The sequence below is a fragment of the Teleopsis dalmanni genome, chromosome 1 (assembly GCF_002237135.1).
Source record: "Teleopsis dalmanni isolate 2A chromosome 1, ASM223713v2, whole genome shotgun sequence".
Lineage (NCBI taxonomy): Eukaryota > Metazoa > Arthropoda > Insecta > Diptera > Diopsidae > Teleopsis > Teleopsis dalmanni.
Window position 1 is genome coordinate 138,769,740 of NC_051846.1, and position 12,257 is coordinate 138,781,996.

The window sequence follows — 12,257 nt, forward strand, 5'->3', positions numbered from 1 at the left end:
TCCAATCACTCTTAAAAGCTAAAATATTAAAGCAGATTTTTAATGAAGCTAAAAGGATAGAACAGAAGAAAAATATATAAAATAAAATAATAGGTTAGTTTTAACTTTCATTAAGCTTATTCACATATTCTCTGACATATGAAAAAAAGTAATTAATTGACATATAACATTAAATCAAAAATTTCTTTATCCATTGAAAAATGCAGAATTTACGACTGGGATGTTAGATATTCTGCATACATAGACAATTATATGAACATTTTTTTGTTAATGATTTGTCCTATAGTGGTCATGATGGATTTTGTTCGGCAAGCCAAACTATCTGGATCTGGATGAGAGCACAAAGGCTCCAGATGTATCTTCTTCTACCAATCACAAGAGCGAATCTGCTGATAAGGCTTCATCAACAAAATGTAATAGACCAGCAGCCATTCTTACAGCAGTGAAGAATTCAAATTATCGTACTTCTGAGTACAGCAATTCTGAAACTATCAGCTGAAATAATTCTACAGATATAAATAGTTTATAACCATAACCATATTTTTGTGAGTATAATCAAAAAAATATTTGACACAGTTAACAAATATTATGCATTTATTGAGTCACATCAGTCTGAGATTAATCAATCACAAATAGTCACTTTGCAAACTTATATATGATTAGCTCGAGAATTGAGAAACTAGTTTATCGAATATCGAGAAATCTTCCTTTTGCCACTAGAATTCTTCTTAGCAAAGTTAAACCAAACATCGGATGTATTTTCTTGAAATTAATATTAAAATATAATATTATTGTCATTCATTGATAATAATACTATCATAATTATGTAGTTATTACTTGAAGATGAAGGAATTGTTCACTTTCTCATGTTACAAGTTAAGTTTTCATCAGTGCTAATAATATGACTTAATCAAGAAATTCTCTGTATTATAGTGTACCGAATAAGGTTATGACCCTTTTTATTAGTTTCAGTATCTGGATTTCATACATATTGGGTCGTGTCAATAACATTGCACAAATTTATTTGTTAATTAATGTTAAGGTCTATATTCCTTAGCAAACTAAACGAATCGATCGGATTATGGTATGTTGTGCTTATTATTTATGATAAAGAGTTATAGTAGTTTTACATGCGTGTATTAAATTATTTTTCTGCTTACGTATTTAAAAGTACTCTGTGTTACCTCTATTAATCCTATTTAATAGTTTCCTATTTTTAAAATCAATACTAATGCTATTAGAACGAAATTTTTGATTTTTGCTAAATGCTAATTTAATTGTCCTTATTTAAGATTATTTATTTAGATATAAATTCTATATTATCTCATAAGCTTAATAGCTCTGTACAACATACGCAGTAGTACTTCAGAATTGTTTCAGAACAATTGATGTGATAATCTGCAATTCCAAAGCTGCATAAAATATCTATGTATTCGTCCAGATTTTAAAATCTGAACCTTAAATCAGTTCCATTCTTTTCGTTTATCTAATTCTTTTATAGAATTTACTAAATCTGTTTACAGTAAATAAAAAGAAATAAATTTTTATTTCTAAGTTTGTCGGTTTTCTATCTGTATTTATAGTATATCCTGTCCAATAATTTCCTTTTTCAATTGCAGTAAAATTTAAGCTCATAATATTCCTAAAAAAAGTATTGACATAAAATATAAAACCATTTAGCATTTTCCTTTATGGGAGTTTTAAATTTTAGTAGGATTGCTTCCATTTGCAACAGTCTACATACTCGTATATCTTTGCGAAGGCAATATGGTGTGAAACCAATGAATTTATAAACAACACAAAGACTTAATCTAGAGCATAGTGTAAAGGAGGAACACAGCAAAGATTGAAAGTAAGAGATATTGTGAAAAATGCAAGAAAATGCATTTATCTTTATTATTTATCCCTACAAGAATAGCAGGAAATGTAAAGGCTTTATGTACTCGCAACACTCATACGCACACGAGGCCCGAGCTCCGGCGATGCAGTTCAATGCAGAAAGCCAAGTGATATTAATAGAAAAACACAATGTTGGACATAAATTTTACTTAACAATAAAAAAATTAAATTTATAACTTTTCCGATTCAAATGATCAGTATTTATGCTTTTAGTTTATTTTCCAATTAAGTAATGCCATAAACTTCAATTGCATGCAAGAATTGGAAGTATGAAGAAGCGTAATATTTATTTGCCTTTTAATTATACAATAAATTAAATAATATTGATTATGTATAAAACCCAATTAACAAAAAAATAGTTTTAGTTAAATGACATAAGTAACTTTAATTATAAAGATTTCATTTATATCAGTTTATAGATATAAGTTCAAATATACAAATAAATACGTAAAAAACCCTGTAAATACATCAGAGTTGAGCTTTCGTATTTAAATATTTTTTTTTTAATCTAAATAAATTTTAGGAAGCATAAATTAATACTTATAAGAAAAGTGCATTTCCTCACAGGGACATAACCAGAAATGTGCCAAGAGGAGTATTACTCCATTTTATGTTGAAGTTATTTTGCAGTTCACCAAATTAATTAAAGTTAAAAGCAGTTTAATTTGTGTAAAGATCTATAAGTATCCGCATATATATTAGTGAAAGTAGTATTCTTATTGGTGTTATTCTCCAAATTTTAACATAATTATTTTATAATATATTTTTATAATAAAGCAGGAAGTGTTCTCACAAATCGAAAACTGGCTCTTATGTCATTTCTTTTCCCATAGTTGATAACTTATTCCAGTGTTTCAACAGTTTCTTTATCAAAATTTAATGTTAGTACTAATATATTTTATATAAAACCAAAAATATATCAAAATGGTATTATTTTTATTAACTGTGTATTATAGGGTAAAAGAAGGGTGGACCTAACTAAAGGTCACAAAGCTGCCCAGAATATCTCACTAATTTCTTACAAAATAATTTGTGCACTTAACAGTATTCTCAAATTTGATAATAAGAGGCTCACAGGCAACTTAATCAGTGGTTCAGGTAGTATATTTCACTGTGCCTGTATCAAAGTACTTTATACAGTAAACTTAATGTCACAGGTTTCTGACTAAGACTAGAAATTGATACGTTTAGTTCTTAGCAATTAGAGGCGAATGCAAGAGTATATATAAATACTGGAAATTTTTTAAGACGTTAAATATGATTATTCATAAACGAATCTTTTCTTCATAGAATTTTCATAAAACATTTTCACATTGATTCTGTTTGAAGAAATTGTTCTTAGATAATATATTATATCAAGAACTTATATTTTGTCATTGGCAAAAGGTGTGTCGCCTAGCCATAGGGTTCTCGCCCTGACTAACTAGATATTTTCAGTGCTGTCAGGATTTATCTATTTGAAGCAGAAGTAATATTAATTTTATCAATTGGTACTAACTCCTATATGTTATTCTATGTATATATGTGTCTATCTAAACTATGCCTATGTAGAATCCCTGCTACTCCCATATGGATGCAAAAGCATTGACGTATACAGAATGCATGTACACGGCATTAGAGGTTTTGATGATTTTTATTGGCCCTTAGAATTAAGACGAACAACCATCACCGACTGAACCGATAAGTAAGCTACCGCTTCTACCATGATAAACGGATATTATTTAAGCTATTACTAAATGGGTCATCCGCACCGTAGGGGTGGATGATGAAATTCCAGCGGGAAAGGTGTTTAAATGGCATTAAAAAACCGTGTCTTCGATGAAGTGATCAATTTGATAGAACAGTAACCATACTTCATGCATAAAACTAGAAAAGATGCCTGGAGAAAAGTGCTGCGTCAGCCGGAACTACTAAATAAAACTATTTGTTTCTTTTTCATTTTTATATTGCATGACATTTTTAGGTAACTGATCATAATTAGCAGCAACTTATTCGGTTCTTAGTGCTACTATTCGTATTATAATAGGAGGCTGAACATATTATTGTTATAATATCATACTTTTTGATTTCCTATCAGTCAGTCATACAACAGTTGATTACAATTTAAAGCTCTGAAATGCTTCGGTACCTAATATAACTAATTCATTGAGTTTTTCCAATGTATGTTATTAGTTCAAGGCCCGTTTTACTATACAAACTTAAGCAATTCCTAAGTGGTCAGTATTGGGTATATAAGTGTCTTTTATATATAATTTAAATATATATCAGTTTAGTATTAAGTAGACTTACTATTCTATGTCACTTTTGATTCTATATCAAAAAAACGTAGTAGGTTTTGACAAATTAAAAACATTTTTCGAATGTTTGATAATTTCTTTTATTCATCAATAACTCAAATAAAAATATAAAAATTTATCTACCGAATACTTCTCATATTCGAAAATAATTCAAAACTATTTCATTAAAGATAAGCAAAATTATTGTGTTTTAGTTTTGGTAAATATTGAAATCATGTATCGAAAATACAAATCAAATAACAAGTCCCAAAAAACCTCCAAATCAGCAAATAAGGCTAAAAAAGCTCAGAAGAAGGGATCTTCTTCAGAAATAACTACTTCCAATGAGAGCACAAACGAAGCTTCAAATAACAATGATATTACAAAACAATCGCTCTACAACCGCGTTTTGCGTGAACACGTTCTGGTGGAAGTCGGGGATGAAAGCTTTGACTGTTTCTTAAAGATACTGGCAGCAAATTCAGATTTTTTTAAATCCCGCCGAAAAGACAGATTTGTCGTTTTACCACTGGATAAAATTAAACCTAATACATTCCAATTTTTGTATGATTGGATGTTACATATCAAACCAGTGAATTGGGAAGTTATGGAACTCGGTGAATTATTTCGTGCGGCTAACTATTTGGGTATGACGGAACTCTACAAATTATGTCTCGCCCGAGTGCTAAACTCTGGCACACCTTTATTCATAAAGTCATTGCACTATGAGCTGACTGCAGCGGAAGTTAAAATGTTAGAAGATAATTTTCAGATGTTTCTTCATATGGATACAAGCATTCAAGCTCATAAATTGTCATTGCCGGATATTGTTAAGATATTAGACCAGAGAAAATTCGGCGCTACTTCTGAATTAGAAGTGAGTAATTGCACTATATAGTGTAAAGCGTAAAGAACATTAATAATCGATTTGTAGTAATTTTAGTTTTCCTTGTAGTTTTCTAAATCAAAATTCTATTATTTGACATATTTTTTAGAAATTCATGTTCGTCATAAGCTGGGTCTCACATGATTGGGCAAACAGAGAGTTGTATCTCACAGCACTATCTGGTCGAGTAAATTTCAATGAATTACCACCATGGTTGTGGGCACTCAGGGGCACTGCAAATTGTCCACAGCTGGAACGAGCATTAACAAATCCAATTGTAAATGGGAAAGCAAAGGCAGCCAGGAAGCAAGTATTTTATTTAAATAGACCTGATAAATGCGCCGCTTATAACATTTAAATATTTATAATTAAAATTTCTTTTTAGATATCATATATCTCAACTGGTTCCGCCATCTCAATTAAATGAAATTATTAATGGTGATGGTGATGACGATATAAACACAATTGAATCCACAACTGCTTGAATTCTTTAATCACGGCTGTTTTATTTGAATTTTTATTATAGAAAAATTGTATGTTACAAGTTGCATTCATATATAAAACTTAAATTACACAAATATTTACCATAACGGAGATTATGTTCTCAAGGTTGATTGTTCTTCTCTATATAAAATTAAGAAGGGTAAATATAAATCGCACTAGTCGGTAAAATGTGGTACAGTATATATCATATACTTTTAAAAATAACACTAGCATTAATAAAATGTAATTTACTGGAAGACCAAAATACTTAATTTTAGTGAGTTCTCTTTCGTAGAACTTTTTTATTATTTTTTTTTTGTGTGATGAGGAGGTATATAAGTGCATTGTCACTATATCGTCCCAGTAGTGGCATGACACACACAATATATTTGACAGAACCTTATAAGCGATATTAAAAAAATCGGTCCCGTGGTAATTGGCGCAGATTGCAGGGTCACTTTTTTTGCGGATTGGGCAAAACAAACTTTAATTCCTATTGTTGGGCATGCATATATCCCACCATATTTTTTGAATTTGTTGTATTATGCATTTAAATAGCTTTTTGCCTCCAGCTAAGAACAGCTCAGCCAGTAACCTATCGGCACCGGCTGCTTTGTTGTTTTTGAAACGCATTGTAAATTCATTATAGTCCAGGAGCCGGTCAAATATTTCAATAGCTTCGCTTTCATCTAACACCGGAGCTACCTGTATAAATGTACCTTCTTCGTAAAGAGTTCAGACGTTACAAGTGCATACGAGGGTCACAATCTATATTATGAGTCTTGGCAACATTGATTGTTGTCAGATATCATCAGACGTTTCCATACGAAAGTTTGACATTATTAAATATAACTTGCCTTAGACTTAGTGTAAGATCATTTAGCTTGAAAAAGGTTTGTTCTCAAAAAGAAGCTTGTGTGATTGGTGCACACAGCACATAAATGCTTAAGAAATACAGTGGCGGTGCTTCAAAACCCGTTTACGAGTATAAGATTGTTACAGATAACGATGTCGGAACGTAAACAGCAGTCGATTGTATGGGTGTTTCCAGATGAACCAAATTCAACAAAAATTGTTTGCACTCGAAGCACTTCGAAACAAATGGTCGCTTGTTTTTTTGGGAAAACTGGGCATGTGGCAAATATACGGATACCATAACAGGAGCGTAAAATGGTTACTTTCAAATGGTATACAACCATATGTTTACTGGAAGTCTTCAGTGAAATACGGCAAACAAACAAGCGCCGTCGGATCATTCTCCATCAGACACTTTACATTGTGTACTCACTACATCGCCCCGAGAAAATGTTATTTATTTTTAGAAGTTTGGGAAATTTTACACAGCGATCGAAGATTCTCAACTTAAAAATTAAAAATGCTTTAGAATTGTGCGGTGTTACTGCATATTCAAAATTAATTTTCTTCACCCTTGATATATGTATGTAATCATTGCAATCATAATGTGATATTTTTGCAAAGACAGGCTGTAGTAATGAATGCATTACTACATTCATTAGCAAATGCCATTTGCGATTTGTTTCCAAATCGCAAATGGCATTTTATAAGGGATTAAAATAGCATTAGGTATTAAAGAAAACACGAAGACAAAATAAAAACTGTACGAATGATGTAATAAAAAAGTTCAAGTAATAAACAAAAGCCAAAACTAAATCTTAAACAACGAACAAACATGAAGGAATTAGCAATTCCATTTAAACCATAAAAATAGGAACTTACCAAAACCGTAAAATTTGCATTTTACAAGATTGAATCAAGCGAGGCATCAAAATGAACAGTTTCCAACGTTCGAACATAAGTCCATCAGTTCACGCTAGAGGATCACTGAAATAAAAACATGGTCAAACCAAAAAAAAAAATGCTGAAAGATAAAGAAAAGACACCTCGTTTTTTTATTAATCCCAAAAAATATGATCCCCAAACGTTTTTTACTAAACGCAACAGCATTTCTCTGGATCACCTGGAAATAACAAATTGTTTGGCGGGTGAAACCCCCATATCCTGAACAACAAAACCCTCGGAAATTTAAATACACCCACCTCTATCACCTACATCTCTTGCAAGAGGCTTCATAAGAAGCTACACAAGACCTGACATCTTACAACTTAATCCAGTAATCCTTCCTGCAAGTCGAGCAGTCCGATCCGTCATCAAATTTTGTTATACAAGCCTCACATCAACTAAAGAAAAAAAATACAATTCAACAATTTCAATAACTTGATTATGGAGGAGGACATACGCAGAAAACCAATCAAATCGCAATAATAGTGCCTGCTGTGTTCTTGCCAGAACCAGGTCGACCAAATATTAGGATTCGACGTAGAAAACCACCTGGTAGTCGGTAAATTTTCTCATCTATATAAGATAGTATTATTGAAATTCACTTAAGAGCTTCAATTAGTATTACCGTTTCGATTTCTAAGCACGCAATCCTTATATTCATTGTATATTTCTTGCGCTATGCGTCTTATGTTAACTGCTAACCACACGTGAGGGTTCTCAGGTCGTACTAGTCCAGCTTCCACAATAACACGCTGATTTTAAGACGAATTTAGTTGTGATTATCACAATTGACGAATTGTACTTCCACTTACCGTTATAATCTCTTTAAGTTTGTGTTTCTCAAAATAAACCAGAATCTCCCCAGTGAATTGCTTAAACATTAATTTGTCAACGTCAAACTGAAACGACATTTTAGCAAATTTCGATTTTCCACTACAAATTTTTTTTGCTAAAATTATTGTGAAAATTATGCTTCAGTTTGCATAAATGAAAAATGAATTTATTTAAATTATCTATTTGACAGTTTAATCACAAAGTACAATTTTAATAAAATTTGATTGAGATTTCTACAAATGTAACTAATACTCGTAAATAAATAAATTAATTTTGACAGACATTCAAGCAAAATTATCTGACATTTATTTTGTAATTGAATAGTTGTTTTTATTTGTTAATATTTGAATACAATATGTTTTTGATAATCATTATTTTGAAAAGAAAAAAATTTTCATTTTTAAATCCTATCCTAGTATCCTTTTAACTATTTCATCTGGACAATCTGCCTTGTACTAAAATTCGTTTCAGTTTCAGTAATCCGAAAAAACTTGAATTATGAAGTAATTTAAATAAAATATAAATTTAGTGATTAAAAAAAAAATTGTAAAGCATATGTATATTTAAAACTAAGTATTTAATATTTCCTTCCTGGATTAGTAGAGTTGAGAACTCGGCATAGAAGGCGAGAAGGTGAATGATGGAATGTTAAATAGTGAAGTGATAAAGTTGTTACGCTTTTAAATTAAATAATTTCTAGGTACTATAGAAAAGTAATATTTAAATTATAATTTAATATATATTTAATATTTTTTGATTTTTTTTTCATATATTATGTAAAACCGTTGTAAAACCTACAAGAACGCTTACAAATATTAGCAGTTATTTCTCGCAAATTCAAGGTAGATGTACGACTAATAGTAGTTGATATTTTCCTTAAAACACCGTTGTAATCTGAGAATATTTAGTATTAGTATTAGTTTTTTTCTAATACTACATTGATACTATTACAGGAGTATATGCAGAAGCTTCGCTGGAGTTACATGTATGTGAGCTTAATTGCAGTTTCATTCTGAACTGAAGATTCGGTAACAGTTTGAAACCGACTAATGGTTTTCAGATATCCGTGGAAATACAACGAAGAATCAACAACCCATTTTAGTATCATTATAACATAATATTAGATACAAAATAATTATAAAATGAATTACAAAAGAACGTCATGTTGGAAAAAATAACCAATAACGTGTCCTTGGTATTTATTTAAAAATTCGGTGACTTATATTTTCTATTAAGTTTTATTATTCTTTCGTAGTTTTAGAACATCTGATGTTATAAATCCACTTGCAAATCAAATGCATGTTAGAAAATTATCAGTTTTCTATCCTCCTATTAATATTTGGAGTAATAATAATTTTCGGACGCAACTGGCAAAAACTGCTCCAAATTTCGTACATGCGGTTTTTGCTCTTAACTGCGATATTTTTGATATACGGAAACCGAAGTATGTATGTAAATCTTTGCGGTCAGGTTTCCAAAATATAATTGGTGTTTTTTGATTATACGTGATCTGTTATTTGTCGTGATAAGTAAGTTTCGACAACTTTCCTGGCAAATTACCATCTAAATATTCAAGAGATATTATTCCATTATTACAAAGAATTTCAAGCAGTATAATTTGTTAAAATAATTAATATTTCTTTAATATACTGTATGAACAGCAATAGCCATTTTGTAGTTCGAAAAAGCGAACGTAAATAAAACACATTTGCTCTTAAGATTTCGATTAAAGTCTTACTTCAAAACATTGTCTCGACTTTGCCATTAGATGTCAAATACTATATCATTCAAATCTTCTCCAAGATTTTCTGTTATTGGATTCTCTGAAAATAGTTTTTAATAACTTGGCAGCACATAGCTGACTATACTTTGCGGCTAATTTGACGTTACGGATAATTCTATCAAAAATTTTGAAACTTCTTGAACACGATCCTTTGCTAAACCTTACAAAATGAAATACAGTGGGACTTGGATGGTGAATTCGCGCTACCAAACAGTAAAACTAAACGTCCAATAAATTTCTCACGCAACAAATCCAAAACAGGAGATACCACGTAGGTTATCCTGTGCAGACCATATATGTATTCATTGTTATATATGAAGTTATATTATTAAGAATTGGCAGGTTATATCACATTTTTATTATTTTCAAATGACACACCCAATGGTGACTTTTTGTGAATGCAACGATTTTTCATCAGTGGACTTTTAAATTTTGGTTTTTAAAGATTTTATATTATCAATGTAGAAAAGCGATTCATATCGTAAGGTGGCAAATCTTAAACTAAGCAGATGATGTTCTGGATTACAATTTGGTTTCACACTGGTACTGAACAATGCTGACAAGTTGGGACCACAAAATGAATAACCCTGTATGATTGCTTGACGAATTCCAGATATCAAATCGCCCCAACGATACCACAAAATTATATCTGATATTCGTATATAGAAGAATTGTGTACACAGCATTTATAATTGTTATTTAAATCTCTGCTTATTTTAAAGATTAAATGGGTGGAACTAATATAAATTGTTTTGCAAAATGCATAAATCACTTTTTATTTGGGTAAACAAATTTGAATGCAAATAAAAATCTATGAATAACACACAGCATAATAAATTGGAAGTAATTATTTTTGTAAAATTTGCGAATATAGGAACTGTTGGTATACAATTGAACTATACAATTGAATAATTTCGTTTAAAATATCAATAATTTTTTGAAATTTTCCATTTAAAAAAGTTTTGGTAAAACCTACTAACAAATCACGAGGAAGTCAACCAAAATATTACGTGCTTGCAATCGCAACGAATGTTCGCCAATTTAAATTTAATTGCACTTTGAAGTGGTTTAAATACACTTTTTGGAGATAATAGAGATAAATTCATTTCATTGGAAATATATAAAATGAGATGTTTGAGTTACATTCAGCTTTAATACTACCATATTTTAAATACAAAGTAACGCAGTTTTTCGGTTTGAATACAATAAAATCGATAACACATTAAATATCCAACGAAACAGTTTTTTTATATAAAACGTAAGTATTTCTATTGCATTTTCGCTTTCATGAGGATTTTCATTTAAACGGAATTGTTCCACACATTTTCTCTAAATGTGTATTAACGCTCCAATTTTCGCGTAAACGAGGAGCATTCTTTTTAGGTTTAAGGAAGCCCGCACACAACCAGGATTTGTAATTTGTTAAAATCAACATTGAATAAAATGTGTTTTTTCTGTTTTTTGCACAGGAGAACGTATAAATTTGGGTCAAACACATTAATGCTGCGTGGCAAGGACATTTGTTTACTAATGTTTCTTCGTGGAGCTTCCAAATGCAATGGAGTTGCACACAAAACTAACGGAACTAACAGAAACCGAACGGAAACAAAGCAAAAATGCGAGATTCAAATAAATGGCCATTGTTTCAGCGGTTAGCGTTCTTCTTTCTACGTTGCTGTTGTTGTTGCTGCTGCGGTTGCTGCTGCTGCTGCTGCTCTCGCTGCCACTGAAGTGTAGACCGGCATTGGCAACCAATAGGAATAAAAGCATTTATTAAATGAGATTTTAATGCGTTTTACTAATGGACACAGATTTTATACTCAAGGGAATGGAAGTACAATATATTTGAGGCAGAGAATGTTGATATCCAGATTTCGTTTCAGATTTAACAGATAAACAAATAACAAATAATTAATAAAAGCATTTCATATCAATATTAATTACGCTATATATTCACCAATGAAGTGCAGTCCAATTAATTTACCTGAAAAATAAAAAAATTAATTAATATGTGTTTACATACAATATGTTATGAAATTATTAATTATACTCAATAAAATTTTCATAATATACATATAATAAAAACTTAACGTCAGCAGAAAGGAAGTTTACATTTAAAAATGTTCAATTTCGTTTATATATAGACATATCTCTAATATTTTCAAAGATTTTTGTAACCATAAAAAAAAATACAGTGTTAACATATAAACTAAAAGGTTAATGCAAAATATGCCATATATTCCTATATAACATATATATACCTTATGATCAAAAAAGAACGAGAATTTAAAAAAAA

General features: G+C 30.4%; 2 protein-coding genes across 2 annotated transcripts; one reads left to right on the plus strand and one right to left on the minus strand.

The window, feature by feature from the left end:
• Window positions 1-4,318: 4,318 nt before the first annotated feature.
• LOC119666597 (kelch-like protein 6) lies at window positions 4,319-5,788 on the plus strand. The gene is made up of 3 exons (XM_038075879.1): window positions 4,319-5,052; window positions 5,171-5,367; window positions 5,447-5,788. The coding sequence occupies exons 1-3, from the start codon at window positions 4,411-4,413 to the stop codon at window positions 5,544-5,546; spliced, it is 939 nt and encodes a 312-aa protein (XP_037931807.1). The 5' UTR covers window positions 4,319-4,410; the 3' UTR covers window positions 5,547-5,788.
• Window positions 5,789-7,813: 2,025 nt separating this feature from the next.
• On the minus strand, window positions 7,814-8,348 carry LOC119666322. Its single transcript, XM_038075605.1, has 3 exons — window positions 8,157-8,348; window positions 7,970-8,096; window positions 7,814-7,917 (listed from the first exon to the last, which is right to left on the minus strand). The coding sequence occupies exons 1-3, from the start codon at window positions 8,253-8,255 to the stop codon at window positions 7,814-7,816; spliced, it is 330 nt and encodes a 109-aa protein (XP_037931533.1). The 5' UTR covers window positions 8,256-8,348.
• Between the last annotated feature and the right edge of the window lie 3,909 nt (window positions 8,349-12,257).